This window comes from Drosophila grimshawi, unplaced genomic scaffold (assembly GCF_018153295.1).
Source record: "Drosophila grimshawi isolate 15287-2541.00 unplaced genomic scaffold, ASM1815329v1 contig_1377, whole genome shotgun sequence".
In the NCBI taxonomy this organism is placed as follows: domain Eukaryota; kingdom Metazoa; phylum Arthropoda; class Insecta; order Diptera; family Drosophilidae; genus Drosophila; species Drosophila grimshawi.
This window is the reverse complement of record NW_025062900.1, coordinates 20,102,246-20,129,877: the sequence shown is the minus strand read 5'-3', so window position 1 is coordinate 20,129,877 and position 27,632 is coordinate 20,102,246. Positions and strand designations below refer to the sequence as shown.

Below are 27,632 nucleotides of genomic sequence, written 5' to 3'. Positions count from 1 at the left end.
GTCCAAAATATATATTTCTATTTAAACATTTAAATAGTTGTTGCATCTTTGTCCGCTGATTTTGTATAGTTCGTTACAGCATTTAGAATAGCCATTCAAACCAAGAGCGAGCAACAAAAAGGGGCAGCAACAACCACAACAACTGTGTGCTTTGGTAAATAAACAAAGAGGGAAAACGGAAAACGGGAAATGAAAATGAAAATGAACATGTCGCTGGCTGCAGTTTAGCAACAAAATTAACACTAGCATAACATGAACTTTGGCAGGGCCCAAGTTACTCAAAAATCGCAAAGTGTCCCTCAATCCCTGCTGGCCCATGCAACACCCATATCCAGGGCAACCGCTAACAACCGTTTTCGTAGCCAAAATAACAGCCAGGCAACGGCAGGACTCTGCACCACCCAACCCAACCCCCACCCTACCTCAGCCCTTACCAAATATTTAACAGACGACAAGGCAAAGATAGCCGCCAAAAATTTCCCCGAGCGCATATTTGAAAAGCGCTTTAAATGCTAAGCTGCATTTGGGCGCTTGCCGTGAAACACACACACACACACACACACACACACACACAAACACACACACACACACACACAGACAGACAACCACAAGAGCTTGTTGCCTCATGTGTGTTTAGCAGCTGTTTTTAAACATTTTTGCTGGCGTAGTTTTGTGTCTCACTGCCTCCAAATGGGGCAACAGTGCATGGCTGGGCTGGCGCTGAGCGCGGGTGCTCGGTTCACGGAATCGTGCGTCAAGCGACGACTTTCGCGGAAGTGGCTGTTGCGGTTTTTGAATGTGTTTACCATGCAGCTGGCGCTGAGGCACTGCAGTCTGGTTTGTCCACCGTGCATTCTGTGTGTTCAAGTTCAGCATTTTGAAAGTTCGGCCAGCCACAAAATTCTGCGGGTTGTTTAAGCACTTTTTGGAAATGCTTAAATAGACTCATCAGAAACCACCAAATTACAGAAAATTATAATTGCGCTTAAAGCGCTAAAAGTTCTTTGTTTGCTTTAACTTGTAACCCAATTGATTTTCCGTATCCCAATTTTTGTTATCCATACCCTGTTTCCAGGGGGAAAACGAGTCGACTTCTTTTGTAAGAAGCACACTTTTAGAGGCAAAGAGAGACTCAAAACATACCCACTTGGATTACAGAGTATCTAGCAGTTGGCATATTTTTTTCTCACTTTTTTTTGTTATTCTGGTCAAGCGTCACGAAATTAATTTTGTTTTTTTATTGCGCAACCTTTTGAATTTTCTATTAAGCGCTTCGCAAACAGAAAGGATTGTGTCAGCAGGCCTCCTTGTATATATATATATTGTGTAGAAATCCTGCCGGTTACCTGAACGGCTTAACCCAAATGACCTGTCATTTGCACGGCCAAGTGTCGGGCTAAACCGCAAAGGCGAATCAATAAAAATATATCTAAATGAATACACAAACTTTATATCTACACATTTTTCTTTGAATAATTAACCCAAAAACGATGTTCAAATCTAACATAAAAGCAGAAAGAGAATAATTTCAATTATATTTTCATCAACACCAATAATACTGAATAGTTGTCCAAGAAATCTATTTGAAAATAATACAACGCAAGTGCTGTTTAATATTCTGAACCCTAAACAAAATCAAAAGACACTCAAAAGACACAGCAAATCAATACCAAAAACAGCATCAACAGAAAGCCATAAAAGTGCATTTAAATTGATGATGGGTGGAGGGGTAATTGCGAGGGGGACTTCAAATGGGTGCAATGGTGCAATGGGATATAAAGTCAAATCAAATACACGTAGCTAGGTGAAAATATGCAAAGTGCAATAACAAACCCAAGTAATCCCTAAAACACACACACAATTCTGTAGGTCTGACAGCAAAGGGAATGCAAATAAAAATCAGTAAAAACGATTGGTTTTTTGGGGAACAGATTATATACCCTTGATGAAAAGCTAGTTAAATTACATTTAGAAGTCAGATCAAATCAAACTAAGTCAAGAAAAATAAATATAATTAATACTTATAAAATAAAATAAGTAAGTAAATTTACTTGTGCAAAGATCTCAGGAAAAATACAAACCAATGACAACTAAAACTTGTATCAATTTTTTGCTTCAGCTCTGTCTACATCAACTATCTTTAATAACTCCTGATGTAGTCTTAAAGGCGTTACATCTGTCGACATCAACTATCTTTAATAACTCCTGATGTAGTTTTAAAAGCGTTACATACTGCCTAGCGAAATGTGTATACTCTCTGCAACGGTGTACAAAGCATCGACAGTAGCTAAAAATGGAGCACAATTTTGCAAATTTTAAGCACAATTCAGCTGCTGTAAAGAAGTCGTCAGCAGTGCACAAGCCGATTTGCATATTCTGGCTACAGACACCCACACAGGCAAGGACAGCCACACAAATACACACACACACACAGAGACACACACACAGACAGACACACACACAGCAGATGTACAACTAGTACAGTTGTGCAAACAATACAGCCACATAAGTTGCATACAATAAATCTTGTGACGTCTCAAGAGAAAGACGTCACGTAGCACACACAAAAATGGTGGAACTTACTTTTCCTGTTTCCTACTTAAGTTCCTGCCAGGCACAAGTGCCTTGTTGTTCCTGTGTGTCTGAAAAAATCTTTTCACACGCTGATAGCTGGCAACCGAGTTCGTTGAGATCCTGGCTGCTGCTGCTGCTGTTGCTGCATCCTGTGCTCCCACTTGCCACCGCAGGGTGACGAAGAAAAATTGTAGCTAGTTCACATGAAAATTGTCAAGTAAACGAGTGGCGCTATTACCAAAATGAAAACTGAGAAATGAAAAGAAAATCGAGCTCATCTTGCAGGGAAAATATTATCGTGTGTCTGTCACACAGCGTGCTTTTTCATAATGAGCCACAAACCGGCGACTGGATTTATATTCATGTCGCGTATTTGAGAGCTTTGCTTATCCACACTGACGAGCAACGAATCGTTGCATTAGCTGCGTCTGGTTTACTAGGGTTAAGCCACAGATGTCAGCACTGCAATTACTTAGACCTGCTGCAAGTTAACCCCTCATTGATCGAGTGATAAACTCAAGATATTTACTTTTACTTAAGCTGATGCTATTTTCAGGTATCAAGCTTTTTGCCAAATTAATACTAGTTGAGGCTCTAAAAATGCTGCAAATAATATATTATTATTTATATTAAATAAAGTCAACAAAAATTCAAATTTGTTGTATTTTGCGATTTTCACCATAACTTATTTAATTTGCACTTATTTCATCCACCCTTCAAGCAGAACAAAATGAATTAAAATTCACTTGTGATAAATTCCAATTTAATTCAATGGCAAACACATTTTTATTTATTTATGAAAATTGCATGAAATTGGATATATGCATATATATCAATGCCTACAAAAATGAGTTAACGCTTGTTTAACATACATTAAATTACATAAATAAAATAAATTTAATTCCAGCGATTAAAAAGCACATATTTATACACTCAGAAAAAAATGGCACTGAATTTTAAAAAACCGCAATACTTTATAGTATATTTATAATATAGAAGATGGTGTCTATCTAAAAAGCAAAGTTTATCTTTTCTTCATTTCTGAATAAATTTTTCTATTTCATTTCTACTTTTTAGAACAATTGTTCAATGTAAAGAAATATATTTCTGAAAAGAGAAAAGAAGTATTTCTATTTTTCTTTTTTGTAAATTTACAAATTATTTCAAAAGAAAAAAAAAATTCTATTTTAGGTTGATTTCTTCTGAGTGTATTCCCTCAGATAGATATTTGGAAAATGTGTAACAGACACATAGAGAACCTCTTGAGACCAAATAAGTTTCATTCGAAATTTTAAGATACTAAAAAGTAACTTGAGGCTGATTACTCTAAACTGGCGCATTCTTATTTGCATGATTGGAGCGTTTTATTTTTTCTTGTCAATTATTCTGTTCACACCCGCATTGGGTTTGTCTGAGCAAAACAGCAACCAACAACCAACAATCAACAGCCGCAACCACATCATGTACTCCCATTAGGAGCGATCCTAAACACCCTCCAGCACAGTCAAGAGCATGTTCGTCTGTGAGTTTTGTTTGCCGGCTTGCCTCTGTCACATCGAATGGGCAAATAACGATATGTTTACATATGGCGGTGCCAATATGGTAAAAAAAAAAAAGAAGTAAAATGGAGCAGAGGCAAATGTTGCGCTGATTTATATACAGAATATATTTGTATGTTGCCGCCAAAGGTGGCACGTAACACATTGGCATATGTCTCAAGGTGGATGGGTGCCTGTTGCCTGTAGCCTGTCGCCTTGTGGGTGGGCAATGGGATAATGTCAAAGTCGGCGAATTGTCTGAGGCATTATGTGTGAGTATGTGTGCGATGGCAAACAAAACTGGGTAAGGCAAACAAAACATACGAAAAACAGACAGCAACAAAAAAAATAAAAATTAAAGAAAAAAGCAAAGACAAACCGTCAGAGAGGCAGACAACGAGACAAACAGGATGGGCAACAAGCAGCTCTGAGAATAAGTGTACATGAAAATATTTTTGTTTCAACATCGTGGGAAAGACAAACGTCTTGAGGGCATAGCTGTATGAAGACAGCAATGTGCAACATTTTGTGGATATAGCGATTTTAAAGCATTAAACATATTCCAACATTCTCCTACATTTTGTCAATGGCTGAGTTGGCTGAGTTGGTATCCGTCTAGCAGCTCTTTTTGACTGCATACTTCATAAATCCTTGTCATAACTTGGCCATCAAGTTGCCACACAACCGTTAAGAACTTCGCCTGCTTTCAGCGTTTGCGGCAGCATCTGAGGATGCCACAGTTTTGTGCATGTGGCGTATACGCAACGTTGCCTCCCAATTGCAATTTTTATGGCACTATGCACGCCCCAAAACAGTTTTGCTGCTCATTTATATGCAATGTGCTCGGCTCGTCTCAGATAGTATAAAGATAAATTAGACACGATAAATATAACGTCAATATTAGCACTCATAAACTAAAGCCGAGATTGTCAATTTAGAAACTCCAATTAAGGCGCACCACAAAAATTGTAATCTGATATGAAGAAACTTAAAGAATTATTCTTGAATAGATAGTATGCATTTGTCTAAGAAGCGAATCAATCAATGTCAATTAATACTTCTTACTAGAACACTACTTTAAAAGTTGACTCAAATAAATATCAATCCCTCTAAACATCTTCTCATTAAGTGCCAAAGGCTCGCCATGAATTTTTATACTCATTCCTTAGTTTTTTGTTTAGAACTTCTAAAAATTATAAAATCCTCTTATTTGCACACAGTTTTTCTTATAACAAAAAATAAAGATCGTTCTTACAACTTCCATTTACAACAATATTCCAAGTGTGACGCTTTAATTAGCATTAAAATCAAGTGCCACTCTTACAGTTCTCGAACCTCCCTCGAAGAAAAACAGAAAAAATATTGCAGCCAACCGGAAGTGTTTTAATTTCCGCTTTGTTCATTTTGTAAATATTTTGTGCCTGATTTTTAATTGCGCCGTGTTCTTGTTTTACGTTGCTGTTCTTTTTTCTTTTTTTTTTGGATCGTTAAATTATATATTAAATTAGAGTGAATACTTTAAGTGTCAGTAGTCGGCAGCTAAAAAATAAAATTAAGAGAAAGGACAGCAAAAAAAAAAAAAGGAAAATTTACATAAAATGTTCTAATTCCCGTTCGAGACGGTGGACAAAGCCAGTTGACCGCCCAAATCACCGCGCCCCTCAACACTTTAAAAATGCCACTCGCGGCTCCTAATTGAATTGTTTAATGGGGTCTTACGAGGAAAGCAAACAGCGCAGACAGTAAGTGTAAAAATCAAAACGGCGTAAAATCAAGGCAAATGCGGGTCGAGCAAACATTTTTTTTTTCTTTTTCTTTTCATTTTTTTTGTTTTTGCACCACCCGCAGCGAGTTGGCTCAAAACGCAGCTGCTGGCCATCCTTTAATTTAACGCCACTTTGCAGCCATAAAAAAGCGACGGCAACAAATTGTCGCCAATGAGTAAGTTGGGCAAATAAAGAAGGCAACTGAAAAAAAGGTAAAGCTCGCCCATTGTTCCTACTATCATTTGTTATCTTATCAGTTGCATTTGCAAAAAAAAAGGGCATTTAATTTACCATTTTATTAAGCTGCCTGCTGATTTCATGCTACAGTCAGCTCTTGCTAAGCCCGCCAACTTTATAAAGTTAATCTCGCACATTTACCTGATGACCACGCCCCCTCCCACCCCTCATCCCGTAACGATCCTTTCAATCGATGTGATTCTGTCGCTGGCTTGTTTGCACTAGCAACGCCATTTCAATATTTTCCTAAGATTTTTCAACACAATCGGGATTAAGACCAGGGATTGACTACGGTCTGTTGTTCTGCTTCCTTCGCCAACTGTCAAAATGTTATTTCATTTTGCAATTTAAAGTTGGTTTTACCCTGTAGACACCAATTTCAGCAGCAATGCCAGACTGCTAGTCACGTCTCAACTTAAAGTTTGGCAAGAAAATATTTTGCATTTGTTACTTAAAAAACTAAATATAAATGAAAGAAAAAAAGTCAACAAAGAGGCGTGACTTAAATATTTTCTTGCAATGGCAATGGCCAAAAATGTCTGTTTATTTAAAGATTTGAATTTATACTATATTTCTTCAATAGTTTAGCAACTGTTGCAATAAATAATACTAATGTATTCTTTGCATTTGTTTACAAAAGACGAGAATAGTTTTCAATTAAGCAACCTTTGAAACATTTATTTTTCTTACTCATTCGAATTATTAAACTTAATATTAAAATGATTAGCTTAATTCTGAGTTATTAAAGAGTTAAAGCATATTTCAAAATATTAACTTTCAGCATTTGACCTTCATGGCCTTGAACCTGAAGCATTCAGTTGAATGTTTGCTAAAATTTGAACTTTTCAATTCAGGTTACCCTATTACACACAGACTGCATTCAACTTTTCAGCTTTTCGGTGCTGTGTGTGAGTGTGTGTGTGTGTGTGTGTGTGTGTGTGTGTGTGTGTGTGTGTGTGTGTGTGTGTGTGCTCTGGCTATGAAAACAGCAACAGTTTGCCCAATTGGCAATGCAAAGCACAGCAAACCCTGTGGCTCCGCAGGGCCAGAGGAGTGGACCAACAATTACAGTAAGCGGCAACCCCATCAAAGCCATATCTATAGGTATGCATGCTCAGCAGCAAGGGAGTGACGAGTGGGGCATGTGGGGAGTGTGGCGTCAACGGGCCAGTCATTCAGTTCAGTGGGGCGTGCTCATGAGTAGTAAAAGCCGCTTTAAGCTCTCATTTCAGACAAACAATCGCCACATGCCAAAAGGCAATAGTGGCCAATAACAAAATGCGAAAATGCGTGCTTTGGTCAGACCGACAAGAATTCAGCCCGTCATCGAAGTTCATCATTTTTGTTTTTGTTTTTGTTTTTGTTTTTACTAACGTCTTTTTTTTTTTTGGTGTTTTTGGCAAATTCTCTGGGGACATATTTTCCGTTTTCACACACAATTCTACTTTCACTCTTCAGCTCGGGGCAAGTTTATGCTGTGGCAAGTTGTGCAAGTGCCGCTTGTAAGTTTTCAGATTTGTTAGTTGGCAAGCAGCCCTTTTTAACCTGGCCCAGAAGCTCAACTAAGCCTGTCCTGTTTGCTGCTGCTTACTGTCTGTGGCTTGTCGCTCTGTGTCTGGATTTTGTTGGTTTTGGTTTGAGCATTATTATGCTTATTGGCGCATATGGAGCACGTATTATGATAGGTAGTTTAGACTACAGCCAGTTGCTGATGAAGGCATAGCAGTGCTGTGGAGTATGTGAATATGATTCCACAATTTCTACACAACTCGGTTGCATGTTGGCTAAGCTCTTGGCTATGACTGCTATGTGTGTGTGTGTGTGTGTGTGTGTGTGTGTGTGTCAAATCCTTGGCCATGTTTTTCTATTTGCCAGGCATAATGGTTTAAGTGTACATTGTGTGTTGTATGTGCACCTAAATACATATTTTTACTATCTTAAAAGTATCGCAAATTTAGCTCTTGACTGTGAATGAGTCAACAATTTGCTAAGCTCTTCATACTTGACTTTTTTGAGCACAAAATATTTGAGCTTAGTTTTGAACGAATTTATATCAAATTAAAGGTTAGAACATAAAACCAATAAGAAGAAAAAAATAAATATACTCGTATATAAAAATAAGCAGACAAAAAAATATATGTTTACTAATTTCCTTAGATGTTTTTATTAAAAAAGATTATTTAATAAAGTTAAATTATTTAATGTTGCACGCTTTTAGTTACACTAAATTTTACAAAGATCAAACTACAACTGCAAGGTCACACTTACTCTGAAAAATGTTGCAAACCATAAAAAAAAATGTAATTAAATAAAATCGTATTAACAAAAACCTAACTGAAAAGAGCATGTAATAAGATAAATGGTATAACTCCATTACGACTGCTGTTTCATGTTCAAAACAATTACAAAAGCAAATCCAGAGCAACTCATTCCGGTAGCGACAAACTGAGAAAAAAACTCACTTTCATTTGACAGTCGAGGCTTCATAATTTCTTAAACGTCTCCGAGCTTAATACTTAAAGCAAACAGACCCACATGGAGACCCTGTCTGGGTCAGATAGCAAGAGAGAGATAGAGATAGAGAAGATAGAGAGAAGAGAGAGAGAGAGAGATGGGGGCATACTTCTAAATTGAAAAGTGTTAAAACTTTTACTTTCAGCGTACTTTTTTTTTGTGTATGTTGTGGCTGTTGCTGTGGGGCCAACTGGGCCCCGGCAAGCGAACCGGGCATGTAAATTAGCTTTTAAAGACCAACTCAAGCTGGGGCCAAAGAGAGTCAACAAGTGGCGCTGCGGGTAATTATATTGTGGTCACGTTCAACTCTGGCATCTGTTTAATGTTGTGTTACACTTTACACACCGATCTACACAAGCATAAAGAGGGAGGCAGGGATGCAGGGAGGGTGGGAGGTGTGTAAGTACTGCCAATAAAGTCAAACCTTAAGCCTGAGGTCTGGGCTCAGTTTTCGGCTAATTGTGTGTACGGCTGCTGGTTACAGTGACAGCCAGCAGTCTGTGCACTTATGCAATTTGTCAATATGTCGATGAAGAAATACATCGTAGCTGGCTGACTGGCTAACTGGCTGACTGGTTGGCTTATATGGCGTATGAGCAATGAGCGCTGTCAACTTGATTGTTTATTTAATAATTGTTGTTGTAATCATTTTATGGTTCGTGTTTGCGCACTTGTGAAATATATATACGAATGGCAGTATCTGTAGATCTATAGCTGCTGTTCGCATTGATATTATTATTATTATTCAAATAGCTACAAATTAGGCAGATGTCTGCGATGTGTGATCTATGACAGTTAATTGTGGCACGTGCTATCTGCATATGTTCATCTGTAACTGTTGAAGTATCTCAGCACAATAGATCTGTTAATGCCTGCTAATGTGCCTAATGAGCGACAGACTCTGGTCGCCATCTGCCATCGCAAGCGAAGGCATTATTAATTTAAATAGCATGTCGAGCAGGCAAATCGACACAGACGACGAGGCACGCAAATGCCTGTCAGACAGTTACACATGCAATGGGCCAACCTCAAATTGTTGTGCGGCCCAGTGGCAAACGACAACTGCAGCAACTACAACAACAACAACAGCAACTACAACAACAACAACGAATGCATTATTTCACACATTGCTCGGTTTGATTATTTGATAGGTTCGCTGACAGTTAAGAAATGTAAAGCAATGCTCAATAAATACCTTTGCGTGTCGCAGTTTGATGGCGCTTACTTTTATTTTTATTTTGTTTAATGGGTTGGTTTGCATTGATTTGTGAACTAGCTCACCAGCTGAACCATTAGTAGTTCATTTGCATGAGGCGGCACTTTCAAAGGCGGCTACTTTTATAATATCATAAAGAGGTGTTGCCCATCTTGTCATTCAAAATTATGATACATATGCAAGTTGCTATAAAAGTATATATTTTATGCAACTGTGAAAATTACAAATTTATTTAACACACATTTAACATATATAACACAACAATCTCACGCTATATCTAGATAGATCTTAATAGTTGAAACCCTCAAATATCATTCTCATCTAAACAAACAGGTCAAATATTGCATGAGACTCGACAATAATAATTAAAAAGTATTTATGACTTTAATTTCCATTTTTAAATGTTTAAAATGACATAACATATTTAAAACTGAAGCTTCTTCTTTAATTTAAAAATTACTATAATCAATGGCACCAATAATAATCCCAATATCGTTAAAACATTGCTGAGCAGCCAAAACCAAAATGATCAGAATAATTATTAAGTATGTCGGAATGGAGTTGCAGCTCAATGGTAAACGTGGCTCACTTTCACATTTGGCAGAAAATGACTAGTTGCCTAAGCTCATTAGAAAAGCCAACATTTTGTGCAATTTGCGAATTTTGGAGCACGTAGTTTAGCGATTTCAAATGTAATTTGCATAATTTTTGTGCTACCAACAGTTTATTGTGGCAACTCAGCAGTAGTTCCTGCTAAGTTGACGCAACGATAGGCAATAAATAAATATGGCTCTTATCGTATCGTATGCAAATGTTTATATTTGAAGTTAGGCAAGTGCTTGTTAAATTTGATTAGTGTATTTTGGGCTTTTGACGCTATTGTTCCGACAACCTCACAATTTACGGAATGCACACATAGAATTAAACAGATGACAAAGATTTGCATCTATATAAGTATAGACTGATACCTTAAAATATATATACATATATGTATAAATGTATGATCTGCGTATATCATATCTTAAAGCCTACAACGAATGTCACCTGTTATTTTTGAGGCGTGTAATTTGTTAACTCTGCCTTTTGTTGGGCCAACGTGAGTTGGCATTTATTCTGGGCAGCTTATTAGGGTGCAGCCCCCTCCACCCTCCACCGTCCACCTGCCCATCCTTCTGGTGGGGTTTCTATCGTATGCTGCTCATTTATCATTTTTTAGTGTGACAAACAAATAAAACGAAAAGTTGACAACACTCAAATCGCTCATTTGTTGTCATTTGTCTGACTCTTTGTCTGCCTGTCTATTTGTCTGTTTGTCCGTCTGTCTGTCTGTCTGTCTGTCTGTCTGTTTGTCTGTCTGTCTGTTTGTCGCTCCTGTTATTGTTTTTGCTTGGCTTGTTTGTTGTTGTTTATTTTGTATTTCATTTTGACTGGCGGCACTTAAGCATCAATTTCAAATCGCACATCAGCTGCCGACTTACGCGTGGCTGAACAATAGCTACAATATATAGATATATATGTATGTATATATTTGTATGTGTATGTTTATACTAATATGAGATACATATATCAGATTTAAACTGTCTAGATATATTTTGCCTGTTTCACGGCACATAAATTCCGAGTAGTATTTGTATTACACTTGCATTCGGCATCTCAGCAATCACAATTGCAATTTATGATCCAAAGAATATATAATTTCATTTGGTTTTCCTGCTTCACAGCTCGGCTCAGCTGCCGCTTGCAGCTCATAAGCAATGCCGTTTCTCGAACTAACTAACCGCAAAATGCTTAACTGGAGAGCCCAGCCACTAGACAGGGTCATAACAGGAAATTTGCTGGTTGCCACAGTCTGTGGCGCCACGGAGGGGGTGGGGGGCTGTACTGTGACTTGGCGAAAATCTAATAATGGCCACAGAGCCAAAGTCGACAATGTTCTTCTTGGCCATCTTAAGCCAAAGTTGAGTAGTTTATGAAGTGGGCCCATAAAGACCAAAAGTGTTAGACAAAGAGAGAGAGAGAGAGAGAGAGAGAAAGAATGAGACAGACAGACAAGCTGCCATTGGAGAAAAGCCTTAAATTGTTTGGTGATTTGTTGTTCCTGTAGTTGTGCATTTATGGCCTGGTTCTAACAGCGGCCATTATCATCTGGCCATAAGTAATATTAATAGTGCGGTTTAGCCCATATCGTTGCCACCAATTTTCATTTGGTTGCGCAGTCCTCTTTGTTTACAACAATTGCGCCAAATTACGCCCATCATTTATCACTAGCCACAAAAATTAACAGCACAAAAAAAATAGTAAAAAAAAATAGTAAAAAAAAAAAGAAAGAATCAAAGTCAATGCAATTAGATGTCTGGCCGTGAATTGCAAGATTTGCATATGAATTAAACGAGAGAGGGAAACGCAAAAAAAAAAAATCAAATGCTAATTTCCAATTGCGATTTCCACAGGCAGCAATAAATCTGTTTGAGACAAAAGCGACAATCTTAAGTACAACTTACACGGAATCATAAAGAAGCGCCGGCTGAAGCTCGAAATCTGAAATAAGATCTTCCGGTGGCGTATACGTAATCTCAGTCAGCTGCTGCTTTATGCACGACTCAAATTACCGTTTGTGTTGCGGCGAAAATATAAAAAAAAAAAATAAAACACACACACAAAAAAGCAAAGCAAAAAAAATCACAATAAAACAGATGTTGTTGTTGGCTGCGGCTGCTGCTGCTGCTGCGGCTGCTGCTGCTGCTGGTGTTGCTGCTGCTGTTCTACATAATGCGCATAATAATTTCGCTCATTTAAAACGTGTCGGCCAGCCAAAAACTGACTGACAGCCAGACACACACACACACACACAAGAGTAGTGCGCACCATAAATAAAAGAAGAAAGAGCAAAATACAATGGGAAGTCGACGGAATTAGCATTGCGTTCTACAATGAAAACGGGAAGCTGTTCAGCTAATTGCAACGTTTCAAATTTCGCGTGTTACTCAACAAAACGAATCCGAGCACCACATAAAATACAAAAAAATACTTTTTTAATCACCCACACGTTGAGAACTAAATCGTAACAAAATCACCTGCAAACTATTCTGTTGTGCAGACAGTGTGTAAAAAGGAGCTGAAGCATGGCATGATTTAGCTAAGTACCAGGAAATTATGCGAGCAGGAAATGATATGGAGCGAATAACTAGATTCATATAAATATAAGTATATATTTCATTGGCAATTGTGTCAACACTTAGTGTACTTTAAATGCCATATAAAATGTAGGGCATATTGCAAGCAGTCAAGCAAGTGGCAGCTAAGTAAACAATATGATAAGTCAGTATCATTAATTCAAAATATTTTGTAATATGAGCATTCGATTATTATTTTTGTTTTTATCCAAAATTGAATCAAAGCAAACAAACGATAAAAAAAAAACAGTGCACATTGTGTCCATTCCTGTATAAAGTTACCAATTATACCAGATTTTTAACGCAATCTGTTCAACTTTTTACTTATTTTGTGGCATATCAAATTAAATATTAATAAACACTTTTATCATTTTTTGTTATATATATATTTTTAGACAAGCTAGTGCTATTTTAAATATTTTACTTGGAACTCAGAATCTCTACCGAGTAGCAGCTGCATAAAGCGCTTAATAGTTTTAGTTTATTTTCTATTGTGTTCTTTTTTTTTACTAAGAACATTTTCACTTCTAGTGAACGGATGTCTAGATAAATTTGTGTTTGTGTTTTGAAATCCTCACAGTGAACATAATTGAATCGCATTTTGCAGTGGCCAAATGAGGCAGAGAGCAAAACAATTTTGGGATACGAGAGGAGTGCTGTTTAAAAAAATACAAGTGCGTGGGACACAGTGCGTATGATTAATGCAGGCACATATTTAATCATTTTTCATAGACCAAACTGACAGCAGAGTAGATGACATTAGATGCTGGGAATACGCCCACCAAAGCAGACAACAATTTGAGTGTTGCCTTCAAGGCGGAAACATAGTCCGATCAAATTAAAGAGCTGCTGGGGCCCAGTTGACAGTTGGCTGGCAATCAGAGCTAAATGAAAGGACACGGCACAATCGACTACAACTGACAAAACCTCCAACAACATGGCACACATTGTGTGTAGTGGACAGACAGGCACAAAAAAAAATTAGAAAAGACAAACTAAAACTAAACTCATTTAACTTTTGCCGTATTTTGTTGGCATTTTACCTTGGCCAGCAAAAACACTACAAAACAACTGTTATCAAAATGTCATTCATTCAAATATGTACCACGAGGCCACGGATCGTTGACTGGGGTTTCAGCTTCAGCTTCGGTATTGCCTCTACCCGCTGCCTCTACACAGCAGCTATTGTGGAATTCTCATTACACAATTTGCCTTTTGTTGCTTCTCCATCCTTGCAGTGCCCACCGACATCAACAGCATCAGCAGCATCAGCAGCAGCAGCAGCAACAGTGCATCCTCCACAATTGTCACGGTCGCGGTCACGCCGAGTAGCATCAATTCAAGTTCCAGCAGCAGCAGCAGCAACCCCACTGGCGAATCGCTGTTGGAGCAACAACAGCCGCAGGGTAAGTGCTCCGAACTAATCTCGCTCCCACCTGCTCCATTTTGCGGCACTGAACCAAACTAACAAGCAAACAATGTGGCACTCCTATTGCTTATAGGCCAATGCCTGCTTGACGGCCTCTGGGTGTCGGAGACGATGGTGCGCTGTGAGAAGCAGGCGAGTTGCCGCGCCATCCAGCGCACAGGACATTGTTGCCCCGATTATAAATGCGGTAAGTTTGAATTCATGCAAATGGCGGCTGTTGCAGTGGCAGCTCACCTTCCACTTCCCACACAGACATCATTTTTTGGGATTACATTTTTTCTTCTTTTCCGCAGATTGCGAAAAGGATGGCAAAACTTATGCGAATGGTTATAAATTGGTTGATCCGGATACACCATGCACCGTATGCTACTGCAAAGGTAAGCAAGCAGAGAGAGAAAGAGATAGAGTGAAAGAGGCTCAGATTTGTAAGAAAATATTACATTTAAGGATATCATCAGAAAGTGAATAATATATAGCATATGTTGGTCAACATTTAAAACTTTATTACTAATATTACTCTTGATCAAACCAACTAAAAAAATCATGGCAATGCTGAAAATTTCTAATGCAAAATTTATTTAATTTTAAATTTAAAAATTTAATTTTATTTAAATCGAAATCAATATTCAAGAGATGCAAATATGAACTTGATAGGAATAACATCCTATTATTTTTTGTTTAGATAACTAGAAATCTCGAAAAGAAATGCTGAAAATCTCTAATGAAAAATGTTTTCTTCTTTAACAACATTTTTGTATCTTTATCACATTTAAGGCCAGTTTTCTTTCTGAGCTACAATTTTAAAATTTATTATATACACCTTATATATAGATTACTAGCTACTCTTACCACATTTTATATTATATCTTGACATCGAATTCACGACTAATATATTTCTAACCGGAAATTAAGCAACCAAATTGAGTTTAATTACATATGATATTATTAATACAATAAACACTTTTATGAGTTTGATTAAATTTTTTAACTACAGTCTCTGTTGAAGTTAAATTATAATTTAGCAATTGTTAGATTATAATATTATGTAAATTTTGTAAGGTTCATTTTGATAAAAACAGAGATTTATGAAACGTATAATTTGATTTATATTTATGATTTATTTATAAAAAATAATTATAAAAATAATAATAAAAATATTAATATTAATAATAAAAATTAACAATAACAATAATATTAATAAAAACAATAATAACAATAATGATAATAATTATAATGATAATGAGAATAGAGTGTGCTTTCCTCAAGCAATGCACAATTTGCGAAATATTTTGTGTTATGAGAGGGGAACTCGACTTGGGTCAGAACTGCAACACTTAATTAAGGCACATTTTCAATTATTGCAGGTGGGGAGATTGTGTGCAGCTCAGTGACCTGTTTCCGACGCGATGATTGCTTGCCCAAATACGTGCCCGGTCGCTGCTGTCCCGAGTATGACAATTGTCCAAGTGAGCACCATCAAATCATAGTCAAATCTCCGAAATTATTAACCATTCTCATTCTCTCTCTCTCCATCGCTCTCTCTCTCTCTCTCTCTCTCTCTCTCTCTCTGTTATAGTTCTGGACAACAATCCACCGTTGGGCAGCGAATTGAATAACGTGGCGCCGCCAACAGCAAAGCCAATGCCGGCTGCACCGCCAGCTGGCTTCAATTGGAATATTACCATCAAGGAGATAACCAAGCCGACCGAGATACGCATTACGGATGACAATCACAAGGTCAAGCAGACGATACCCACACGCAAAGCACCAAGTACAGAGGCACCTTCGACGGCAGCAACAAGCACAACAAGCGCCACAGCAACAAACCCATCAACAACAACAGTCGCAGCAACAGTTGCAGCAATTGATATAAGTGAAGCGCCCTCAACATCAGCAGCAGCAGCAGCAGCAGCATCAGCAACAACATCGTCTGCTGCAGCAATGGAAACGATAGCAACACCAACGCAAAACACAGCTCTTAGCACGGACACAAACCCACAAAAAGCACTTCCAGTCAATGGCAATGACAGCTTAAAGCTCATCGCCTCTGTTGGCTACATTGAGAGGCCGCTCAGCAACAGCAACAAACACAACAACAACATTGTGGGACAACCACTGAAACCGTTAGTCAGCTATACAGCAGATGGCTTGCAGCCGGTGGCCGAGAATGATCCCAGCAAGGTGAACATCAAGAGGGAGTACACCACAGAGGGCGTGGCAATTGCTGCTGGTGCAGATTCCACATATCTACAGAATGGTTTCCAAAATGCACTCGTAGAAAATAATGCTGGTGGCATTGCCGGCGAACTGGAGCCGGATACAGCAGGCAGCGATAATATCTATCACATCATCTCCACAACAGAGGGACCCAGCAGCGGGGGCAGCAGCACCGAGCATCAACTGAGCACAGAGGGCATTTTGCACATTTCCGAGGAGAGCTCCACATTGGGCAGCAACAACACCTCGGAGCTGGAGTCAAGCACAGAGGGTTTAGTTCTAGCCAGCAGCAGTAGCAGTAGCAGTAGTGAATCACCCGCGTCGAGTACGACACATTCCTTGCATCACATGGAGGAGGATGAAGTGCCGCAGGTGGAATCGAATCCAGCTTATCCATCGCTACCCGAAGATGATTTCAGTTTGCGCGATGTTAATTTTCCGCTCGTCGAACTGGAAGAGCTGGTCGAGTTGGAGACCAACAAGGATGAGCAGCGCAGCATTGCCGGACCCTTTGAGCGGGACAATAAGCGCTCCAAGCCAGTCACTGATAACATACTGGATGCCAGTGGCAATGGCAGTGGCAATGGCAGCGGCGGTGGCAGCGGTGACACGGAATTCTATCAATCCTTGGGCTCCACAACCGAATACATGCTGGCCCAGGCGTCCGGCCAAGAGAAGGTGGCCATGTCGCATGTGCCGCTGATGTACAGCGCCGAGGATAACTCCGCCGAGACGCGCATTCAAAACGTTAACGAGCTGTCCAAGATTAGTGCCAGGCAGCGGGAAAATGAGACGAGCGGCGAATTGGACAACGGCAGCGGCAATGGTGATCTTCGAGAGCCAACAACGCCGCGAGCAATCAGCATCCCAGCGCTGGACATCGATGAGTTGGGCTCGGGCGGTGGCCAGGCACAGAGCAGCACGGCAGAGGATCCCAAGGCAGATGCGGAGAGTCTCAAGTTGGATGAGAACCAGGCCGAGCAAGCAGACACTGTGGCCAAAACAAACAACGCTGGCAAGGAGTCGGCCCGTGCCGAGAAGAGTCTCGTCGAGCAGATCGGCGGAACGGGGGCCGAAACGGCAGTGGGTCAGCGTCTGGAGCGACTCTATCTGCAGCGAATATACTGAGAGTTGCAAACAGGTAGCACAACAAATTTTTGGTGTATATACATACTATATAATACATAGCAGAGCTGTAATTTGCATAATTACCATAACAATTACCGCTGCAGTTAATTCAGTAATTAAAAAAAATGAAATGTGCGTGAGTAAAGTGCATTAAATCTGTTGCAATTGATTCACAAATTGTGACTATAATTAAGTAATCGTCATGGTAATTCAACTATACATTTACCAAGTAATTAAACTAATGCGCATTACTCAAGTAATTGAAATTGTTTGTCTTTATTCATACTGAAATAATTGTTAAACGTATGTAATGTAACGAAAGTAATTATTACAGCTCCAAAAAAGAACCAAGTAGAGTTGATTAGCGATATCGATAGGCAGCAATCGATCCTTTAATGCGACGTCAAATCCAACAGCATAAAGTCTTAAGTTTAAGTAGCAAGAAACGAGAGCCACATAAAAAAAAATGTCTAAATTTCGTAAGATGCAAATACAATTTTTAATGCAAATCTCAATCTAGCGTTATGCGAATTAAAACTTGAATTTATTTAGAGATTAAGCCACTAATAATTAGCAACAATTATATAAAAATCAAGTAACAATGAAAAATATTATACAGAAAACATATGTAAAGCTGGGCTCCCCAAATGCAATAAATATATTTTTATTTACTTTTCACTATTTGCACATTGCATGCAAAAGAAATTCATAGTTGTAGAATTTATTTATTTTCATATAAATAAAGAAACCTTTTTTTGTACTTTAAGAACACAGAAAAAATAACAAAAAAAATTTCACATTGACACGCCCACTCATACACTCACACATATAAAGCGACCACACAAAATTATTACACTTTTTATTTAACTTGTTTTATTTACTATGAATTTATTTAATATTTAATTTATTGCATAAAACGAAAGGTATAAAAAAAAAACAAACGAATTGCAAATGCTCTAGTGATGTTTTTTTTAAAGCAAATTATATAGTCTTCTTCGATTTGAAAAGCTTTTAAGTTTAGACTGAATATTGAAAGTTTTAATTTAAAGCAAATATTTTAATTATAATTTATAAACTTATTGAATAATCTAACAACAAATTTCAAAGCAAATTATACAATTTAAAATTTAACCCAACATTTATTTAAATATAATAAAAATAAAAAAGTGTCAAAAGTGCAGTCATTTTTAAGTTTTTAAGTCGAGAAAAACAAAACATATACAAATATAAATAATAAAAATTACTACAAAAAAAAATAAATCAGAATAAAAGATAATTTATTTAGGTGCGAAAAAAAAATGTAGTTGTGTTAAGCATAAAATAAAAACACACAATTATTTCAGAATTACAAATGTATGAAGATCTAAAAGTCGACTAGCGTAAATTTAGTATCAAGTTCATTTTCATGTGTACGCATAATAATAAAAGAATATAAATAGTAATAAAAGTTGAATTGATGATTCTCATTTGGGGTTAAAAAAAAAAGTGGAACTAAAGGTGTAATATGCGTAGCAACAATTGCGCAATTGGACACACCTACAACAACAACAACAGCAACGGCAACAATAACAACTTGACTTATCATTAAATATGCAAGTGCATGCGACGGCAATTACCACCAAATTAAATGAACAAAACGTAGACAAAAAAATACCAAAACAACGGCAACGACGAATGTTGCATCACAGGCAAAAGTTGCCACAACAACAGCAACAGAAGCAACAGCAGCAGAGACCGCAAAGAGCGACTCAGTTTACCCCTCGAGCAACAGCAAATTTTATTGAACTGTAATCCACAATACAGTGAAAATAAAAGTAATTTCGACTTATATAACAAGGTTGAGGAGCTGCAAAACGAACTTTGAATTCATTTCGTATGCGCCGCAATATCCCAAATGGGAGAAAGTCTTCGTCGTCGTCGATCTTCGTGTCTGTTGTTAGACGCAATCCCAGCAAAACACTTTCGTTTGTAGGAAGTAACTGGTTTGGAGGAGCCTAGACTTTCGCTTTTGTTCGCAGTCGATTTGAAAGAGCAGAAGTCATCATTTGTAATACTATTTTTGTCTATGTTTTATTATTTTTTTTTCTTTTTTTTTTTGTGTGTTTTGTAAAACTTAACAAAAATATGGTGAAAACCAAAATGGAATGATTTATGATGTGAGTGTTGACGACGTCTAGTTGCGTCCAATTTGATCGACCTGCGACTGCAGATTGTTTATCACCTCCGATGGCACCGTATCGCCGAGGATATCAAAGAGATTGATGCGCTGGTTGCCGGGTATCTGTTCATAGGCGCCCAGCTCGATGCCCTCCTGCACATTCTGGATTTGTGCATCCTTCGGGATGAGCAGCGTCTGCTGTGCCTGCCTAATAGCCTCATTTGTGTAGGCGGCACCCTCACGGGTCTGGGGCAAGCAGCTGACGCTGCTGGCCAGCAGCAGCACAGACATCAGTGAACACAGCGCGTAGAATTTCATGTTTGTCGACTGCAAAAGTTGCACGTTTTAGTTTATTTGATTTTTTATTATGTGTTTTTTTTTTTTTTTTTCTTTGTTACACACACTCGACGCTGTCTTACCTGCCGCGTGAGCTTTGTTGTAATGAGTTGGCTGCGCAGGCGCCGCACGCTTTTTATAAGCTGAGCCAGCGCTGGAAGTGTGGCGTCTGGAAAGCCGCTGGCACCACCAAACTTTTCGCTTGCTTATTTCTGGTTTTTTCTCTTTTTATTTTTATTTTTGACTAGAAGATGAAACCAAAAACATATCTTGCATTGGAAGTTTGTGTTTTTTTTGCCAAGTGACCCATAAAAGTTGATTATTTTTAGATTATTATTGGGCATTTGTCCACTTTTGTTGCGAAGGTTAAGTCACAACAGAAATGTCAAGAGGCACTTAACCTTCCCATGCACGCTTCCAGTGCAGAGCCAGAGCCGAGAGACGAGTGGCAACAAGTTGTTGTTCAAGTGTGGACATTGCTATCTGGTTCATTAATGATCGCGGCAGGCCAGTATTAATAAACTTTAACAATTGCGTACGGCTTGGTTTGCTTGCAAGCCATGGTTATTTTTAATATTTTGCGTAAGCCATCAACATTTGCACAGCACATCATCAGTGTGTGTGTTTTTTGCTTTTTTTGTTTTTTTTTTTTTTGTATCTTCTTTGACAGCGCAGCTTATCCATATTAATTACAAGACGATTAGCTCTTGGGTATTTATCACTTTCTTTGGCATTGCATAAGAGCATATATGATTGAATAACATAAGTAGGAGCCATTCAAATTATAAATGTGTGTTTTTCCAAAATTTAAGCTTTCCCATTGGTGAATCCCAGTTAGAGATTTCAATTTGCATTTTATTCTTCGCGGTAAATTTAAAAAATTTTAACTAACGATAGCAAATTCTTAAATTGTTTACGCAGAGTTGGCAGTTCCGTTTAACTTCAAAATGTATCGATTTACCACTGCGTGCACGAAATCGATATTTCAGTGTTTTTGCACATCACTATTCTGTTTGTGGTCCACCACAATAAATCGGCGATTTATTTAACAAATAATAATTTCTCATCTAAAACGTGAATAAGAAATTGTAAAAGTTAAACATAGCTATAGCGCCCAATAAGCGCAAGGACTAAGAGATAGATTCATTATCTAGCGCCGTCGAATAAGAGCAACAGAAGTGAGACAAAAAGGCAATTCTGAAACGCACGTGTATCGCAACATGGAAGCAGAGAACGGCGAGGGGCAGGTGCAGGTGCACCTGAAAACCAAACAAGAACAGTAGGAAATTAATAAATATACATTATTTATAAATAATATATACTATATACTTTTAGTTATGCTGTACCGGATGTGCCATATGCGATCGAGGGCAGCGTTTCCACAACGGAACTGAATATATTTCTGAATGCGCTGCTGCAGAATAAAGGCGCCGCAAGTGTTGACTTTGATTTTCTCGTCTTTGATGAGTATCTGCGCGGCCGTTTGTGCGATCATCTGCGCGAGAAGGCCATCAGTTTCGAGGATGCCATCGAAATCGAGTATGTGGAGCGTTTCCCGGCGCCAGAGCCCCAGGATTGCCTGTTACACGACGACTGGGTTTCGGCTGTGAAAGCATCGGGCAAATGGATCCTCACTGGTTGCTACGACAACACCATCAACATCTGGACTAACAAGGGCAAGCATATACTCACCATTCCCGGTCATACGGCACCTATTAAGGCAGTCGACTGGTTATCGCTGGACGAGGTGAATGGACGCTTTGTGTCCACCTCACAGGATCAGACAGCGATGCTCTGGCAATGGAACATTGACTCAAATGCCGTCGACTGTGTCTCTGTGTGCAAGGGGCACGAGCGTAGTGTCGACAGCGTGGCTGTCAGTCCGGATGCACAACGCTTTGCCACCGGCTCGTGGGATACAATGCTCAAGCTTTGGTCAGCCGAACTGGAGGATGCCGTCGAAGGAAGCGCAAAACGTGCCAAAGAAAGTGGCGTTCGCGTAAGTCGCTGCACGAAATTGTTTTTGTCCAGATTTACATTACCCGAAGCTAATATTTATATTTGAAATTTGCCATTTTAGACACCCAAAATGACGTTGCAGGGTCATCGTGAGAGCATTTCGGCGGTGCAGTGGATGGATGGCACCACACTGCTCACTGGCAGCTGGGATCACACGCTCAAGGTGTGGGATCTGAATTTGGAGGGCATCAAGACAGAGATATCGACCAATAAATCAATATTCGATGCGAACTTCTCCAAATTGAATCGATTGATTGTCACCGCATCAGCGGACAAGAATCTGCGTCTATATGATCCACGCACAAATCGTATGTCAAATATTTTGATTTCTAAATTAGTTACAGATAATATATTATATATATGTATTTTGCAGAGGGTTCTGTGGTGCGTAACACTTATCTGGGCCACAATGCTTGGGTACAGACAGTGATGTGGTCCACAACGGAGGAGTTTCTCTTCGTCTCCGGCTCGTATGACAATCAGAATAAATTGTGGGATTGCCGTAGTCCCAAAGCACCGCTTTACGATTTGCTGGGACATGGCGAAAAGGTTCTCGACATTGACTGGTCGAATCCCAAATATATTGTGTCTGGTGGTGCCGATAATACTGTGCGTGTCTTTAAATCGCGCAAAGCCACAGTCGATCATATGGAGACGAAGTAACATTTTTTGACATAATACCATTTATTATATATATAGTAAAACTGTTAGATGCCGCTAAGTTTAAATAAAATTGTACATTTATTTTGCTACAATCGACTATCGACTATAATGCTTCGCAGCAGATACCGGCGATATATTGCACAGATCTAGGCACGACTATCGATAGCGACGACACTGCATCGATACTAATTTGACAACAAAAGAAACAGCAAAAGCGGTCGAGCGCTTGTCTGCCTGCCTGCCTGCCCGACAACCACAACGACGACGACGGCCAACAATTTCTGCGAATTTAATGTAGCTGCAAGTTTAACAATAAAATAATAAAGAAACGGCACAATTCAAGTGTAAAGTGCAGCACAACAACAACAAATTAAGAACTGCAAAGTGTTAGACCAGCAAGAGAGTGAGGAGAGAGCGAGCGAAGGCGACGGCAGGGAGCAGAATAATTTGCAGTGTTTTCGCGACGTTTTCAACTAATCAAAATTGTGTGTGTGTTTTTGCAAAAGGTGCGTATTGTACAATTAACCCCATGCAGATTCTTTGTCTCAATGCGCCAATGTGTGTTTGACTGTGTGTGTGTGTGTGTTGTTTGTACAACAATTGTGCAATCAATGCTTGGTCTGCGAGGGGTTGGCGGCGTGTAGGGAACGCGTTTTGCAAATGTCTGCGCTGAAATGCTGATTGATTTTTTTACACACACTGCGTGCAGCCGCGTGCAAGCAACAAACATTTGTGCATATTTGATTAACGCTAAAATTAAACACTGCACAGAATGCACACATTGTCATTGCCAATGGCAAACTCCAAACTGCTGATTCTCTCTGTGTTTGCTGCTGCTACTGCTGCTGCTGTTGCAGTAGCAGCATCGGTAGCAGCAGCAGCAACGCTTGCCAAAATGGCCGCTTGCCTCTGCGCCTCTCTTTCTGCACGGGCAGCACACTCCGGCGATTAAATTTAATCCGCTGGGGCCTTAAATGCATAGATTGCGGCATGGGAGTTTTTTCTTTATTTTTTTTTCTTATTTTTTGTTGGCCTCAGTTTTACAGTTTGCTCGCCTTTTTTGTTTGTCAAGCGGCGGGTCAAGGACCTGCCGCAAGAAGCAAGAAGCTGCTGCTGCTTCTGCTTCTGCTTCTGCTGTTCCACTGATTCCGTAATTAGTTCGACTTATCGTTTAATAATAATTGCTATCAACAAATTAGAATTATTGTCTTGCTTTTTACCTAATAATAAAAAAGAAAAATAAGACATTTCTGGCTGGGTGGCAACGCCGCTGTCTCAAAACCAGTCGACTTCAAAACAAACCAATAAGTTGTGCCCTGTGGAGTTGTTCTTATTCGTTGAACAGCTTGTTTACTTTTATCGCAAACCTGTCAAATTGGTCCTGCACATTCTTTTCCTTTCTACTTCGCTTAACTTATGTTTAAAGCAAGTGATTGCTTGTGTATTATTTTTATTTTGGTTTCAGCAAAAGACAAGATAATTCTTGAAAAACAAATGAAAACATTTCCACGAATCTGAAGCTTTTCCATTTTTTTTGTTTTTTGTAGCCTTACTTGGGAACTGAGACACACCAACAAGAGAAAAGACTGTAATACGCGTTATGTCTTCAACTCCAGCAGCGGCGTCTGGTGCTGGCAGCAGCGCCACCAGCACCAGCGTTGCGGCCACATCCAGCGCCAGCTCGTCAAGCAGCACTGCCTCCACCAATCAATCCACAGCCGCCAGCACTCCAGCACGCGGACGCGGTGGCGCCAACACGAATGGTGGCACTGCTGCCACCAATGCGGCATCGGGCAGCAACAATTCGACGGGATCGGTGGCCAGTGATGAGCCACGCAAGGATACTAAGTCAACGCCTAGAATATCGAAAGCACTGGGCACCTCGGCCAAGCGCATACAAAAGGAATTGGCTGAAATCACATTGGATCCGCCGCCCAATTGCAGTGCCGGACCAAAGGGCGATAATCTATACGAATGGGTCTCAACCATATTGGGACCACCTGGCTCCGTCTATGAGGGTGGCGTTTTCTTCCTGGACATACACTTCTCACCGGAGTATCCGTTTAAGCCGCCCAAAGTCACATTTCGCACACGCATCTATCACTGCAATATAAATAGCCAGGGCGTTATTTGTCTGGATATATTAAAGGACAATTGGTCGCCGGCGCTGACCATATCAAAAGTTTTACTCTCGATTTGTTCCCTGCTCACAGATTGTAATCCTGGTGCGTAACACTTGAAATATCTACAAACCACATTGTAAATAACGTTTATTGGTCTGTCTTTTTGTTCAATTCAGCTGATCCTTTGGTTGGCAGCATTGCCACGCAATATTTGCAGAATCGTGAGGAGCACGATCGAATTGCGCGTCTTTGGACAAAGCGGTGAGTAGAAGGAGCGGCAGATCAATAGATCTAGACCAATGATTCCCCCCTCTCTTCTACACAGGTACGCAACATGATGCGCAAGTCTCAGCATTACACACGTACCACAAGCTGCAACAAGAAACGAAAATTCGCAAATTATAAATATATATATTAAAGTACGCTAACTATTAACTTAACAACATAACATACAAGTCAACAACAACAACAACAGACGACAACAACAAGAAGAACAACAACAAGAACCGTAAATAGCTAAACCAAACCCCAAATCGAAAAGGGGCAAACAAAATCTTACTGTACTTGTTAATTTGTCATTATGCTAAATACACAAAACAAAAAACACTTACGAGTTTCATACATATGTATAATTATTTATGCAAGCAAAAAGTGAAAAGTAATTGATTAGTTGCATGTTTAATTTGTTTGTTTATTTTGTTTTAAAGACAACACTTAAAAAACAATCGAAAACATAAATAAAACATACTGAAACGGAACTTTGGCATATGAACTAATCAACTACATAAATAAATAATTATAAATACCATTAGTTTACATTACGAGTATCTGTACAGTGTTAAGTAAAAATTGAGCTAAACAACAACAAACTAACAACAACAAAGCCTATTTTGGTAAATATACTTAAAAAATGCTTAAACACACAATCACAAATCGTCAGGGCATTACATTTTGTAATTTTGAGCAAATTTTTCATTATTATAAATTCCCATAGAAAAAACAAAGACCTCCTGATCAATCAAAAACAAAAAAAAAAGTAAAAAGACTCGATGTAGAAACGAATTACAATATATTTATACAACAATTTAAGACACAAATGTTTCAAAATTGCAAAAATCTTTATGTTATTTATAAACAATTTGATTTAGTTTTTCTTTTAATGTGATATCTGTAAGCGTCAAATTTGTTCTTTGGCTATTCTCGTGCTGTAAAAACTGTGTATTATTAATAAAAAAAAAATGCGAGCAGTAATAAATATTTAAAAATGATATATGAAGATTACGCAAAGAATCCAAAATTTGCGTAGTATTTTAAACAAAACGAAATCAGAATTTATAATAACATCAGAAGCATGCATAAAAACCAATAAAAAAAAACTTCCTATTATTTTGTAATTTTAATAACTCGATTTAGAGAAACAAAATAAAAGAATGCATAAGAATAAAGGATAAGTTTATGAGCAAGAAACTTGAATAAAAACGAAATAAAGGAAATTATTAAATAATGTACAACATTTCTATTAGTCGGTTGGGTAGAGATTGTTAGCGCTGGTCCTTCGAATAGAATGAGACTTGAAATATATCAGTCGAAATGAGAATATCCCTCTTTATCGGAAACTACCTAGACCACTTGGATAACCTTTGACCAGTTGGTAGCCAGGATCAGCAAGGATTTGGTCGACTTATGAACTAAAATCCTTTTATTTCGGCTTTTGACCTTTTTGTTGCTTTGTTTGAATAGACTGCCTATTATGGCCCAAAAGACAACAGGACAGTCCTTGAAATTGCCTAGGATTTTGCGATTTTTCTTTCTGACCTACCCCTTGTATAATTCTTAGGCAAATTTTAGATATCTGGTCATCTTTGAATGCCAATCGATAGTTATTTTTCATGTGAGCTCCAGTATATGTGTCCTTTCGTCCTTTCATTAGGAACATGGCTGATTCTAACGGACCATGTACTTCAAAAATCTACAAGAATATCTGAGTTATATTAATTTTATGATTCAGTAATTATCCTTGGCTTTTTTCTCGTCCTAAAAGTGTGCTTTAAAATCAGATCACTTTTTCAAGTAGTTCCAGCTTAGTTTTTATTGCTCGGCCTAAAAGTATGCAATAAAATATAATTGCTAAACAACCAGAAACAGAATTGTTTTTCAGCTATTAAGTTACCTTGGTTTAAGCCGTTAATTTTGGTATGTTTTCAAATTCAAATCAATAAAAGCCAGTAGTTTGCATTTGTCTAGTACATTTATTATTATTTTGTTTGTCAATAGTCTCATGTTTTCATTTCATGTTTTATTTCATAATGCTTAGTTATTCAATATTTTCTCTAAATAAAAATATGCATTTCTTAAAATCCTACACATTATTTTTTTGTTTAATTTACTCGCACCTAATTGTAACGCAGCTAAACTGTGTCATAAAATCCATTTATATTGTACATATCATATCCATTGTATATTTGCATATCTATTGTGGAGCACGTGTGGATTGCTGTGGGGTGCTCGATTTGTTATGTATTATTATTTATGCAATGCATG

The 27,632-nt window shown here is 38.5% G+C and overlaps 4 protein-coding genes across 6 annotated transcripts in view; 3 read left to right on the top strand and 1 right to left on the bottom strand.

The window, feature by feature from the left end:
- LOC6566800 (mucin-5AC) overlaps nucleotides 1-18,556 on the top strand; it is a 38,032-nt gene extending 19,476 nt beyond the window's left edge. For 2 of the 3 annotated variants that reach the window (XM_032739708.2, XM_032739709.2), the window contains exons 3-7: nucleotides 14,257-14,424; nucleotides 14,521-14,634; nucleotides 14,741-14,824; nucleotides 15,812-15,913; nucleotides 16,024-18,556. In XM_032739708.2, coding sequence (XP_032595599.1) covers nucleotides 14,257-14,424; nucleotides 14,521-14,634; nucleotides 14,741-14,824; nucleotides 15,812-15,913; nucleotides 16,024-17,792 — 2,237 coding nt within the window. In that variant the 3' untranslated portion in view covers nucleotides 17,793-18,556. The remainder of the gene's footprint in view (nucleotides 1-14,256; nucleotides 14,425-14,520; nucleotides 14,635-14,740; nucleotides 14,825-15,811; nucleotides 15,914-16,023) is intronic. The other variant, XM_001992960.3, reaches the window with a different exon arrangement.
- A 1,343-nt stretch (nucleotides 18,557-19,899) lies between these two features.
- On the bottom strand, nucleotides 19,900-20,460 carry LOC6566799. Its single transcript, XM_001992959.3, has 2 exons — nucleotides 20,370-20,460; nucleotides 19,900-20,277 (listed from the first exon to the last, which is right to left on the bottom strand). Exon 2 carries the CDS (start codon nucleotides 20,266-20,268, stop codon nucleotides 19,966-19,968), a length of 303 nt encoding a protein of 100 aa, XP_001992995.1. The 5' UTR covers nucleotides 20,269-20,277; nucleotides 20,370-20,460; the 3' UTR covers nucleotides 19,900-19,965.
- Nucleotides 20,461-21,283: 823 nt separating this feature from the next.
- Nucleotides 21,284-23,060, top strand: LOC6566798 (ribosome biogenesis protein WDR12 homolog). The gene is made up of 4 exons (XM_001992958.2): nucleotides 21,284-21,565; nucleotides 21,622-22,285; nucleotides 22,367-22,613; nucleotides 22,679-23,060. Exons 1-4 carry the CDS (start codon nucleotides 21,507-21,509, stop codon nucleotides 22,966-22,968), a joined length of 1,260 nt encoding a protein of 419 aa, XP_001992994.1. The 5' UTR covers nucleotides 21,284-21,506; the 3' UTR covers nucleotides 22,969-23,060.
- Nucleotides 23,061-23,165: 105 nt separating this feature from the next.
- On the top strand, nucleotides 23,166-26,595 carry LOC6566797 (ubiquitin-conjugating enzyme E2-24 kDa). The gene is made up of 4 exons (XM_001992957.2): nucleotides 23,166-23,474; nucleotides 24,516-25,193; nucleotides 25,268-25,352; nucleotides 25,417-26,595. The coding sequence occupies exons 2-4, from the start codon at nucleotides 24,569-24,571 to the stop codon at nucleotides 25,427-25,429; spliced, it is 723 nt and encodes a 240-aa protein (XP_001992993.1). The 5' UTR covers nucleotides 23,166-23,474; nucleotides 24,516-24,568; the 3' UTR covers nucleotides 25,430-26,595.
- The last annotated feature ends 1,037 nt before the right edge of the window (nucleotides 26,596-27,632 follow it).

Bases quoted from the DNA above. Each gene is read 5' to 3' on its own strand.
- LOC6566799 (XM_001992959.3), bottom strand. From the start codon at position 20,268: ATGAAATTCTACGCGCTGTGTTCACTGATGTCTGTGCTGCTGCTGGCC.
- LOC6566798 (XM_001992958.2), top strand. From the start codon at position 21,507: ATGGAAGCAGAGAACGGCGAGGGGCAGGTGCAGGTGCACCTGAAAACC. The intron at 21,566-21,621 runs GTAGGAAATTAA...ATATACTTTTAG, and splicing joins CTGAAAACCAAACAAGAACA to TTATGCTGTACCGGATGTGC. The intron at 22,614-22,678 runs GTATGTCAAATA...TGTATTTTGCAG, and splicing joins ATATGATCCACGCACAAATC to AGGGTTCTGTGGTGCGTAAC.
- LOC6566797 (XM_001992957.2), top strand. From the start codon at position 24,569: ATGTCTTCAACTCCAGCAGCGGCGTCTGGTGCTGGCAGCAGCGCCACC. The intron at 25,194-25,267 runs GTGCGTAACACT...TGTTCAATTCAG, and splicing joins GCTCACAGATTGTAATCCTG to CTGATCCTTTGGTTGGCAGC.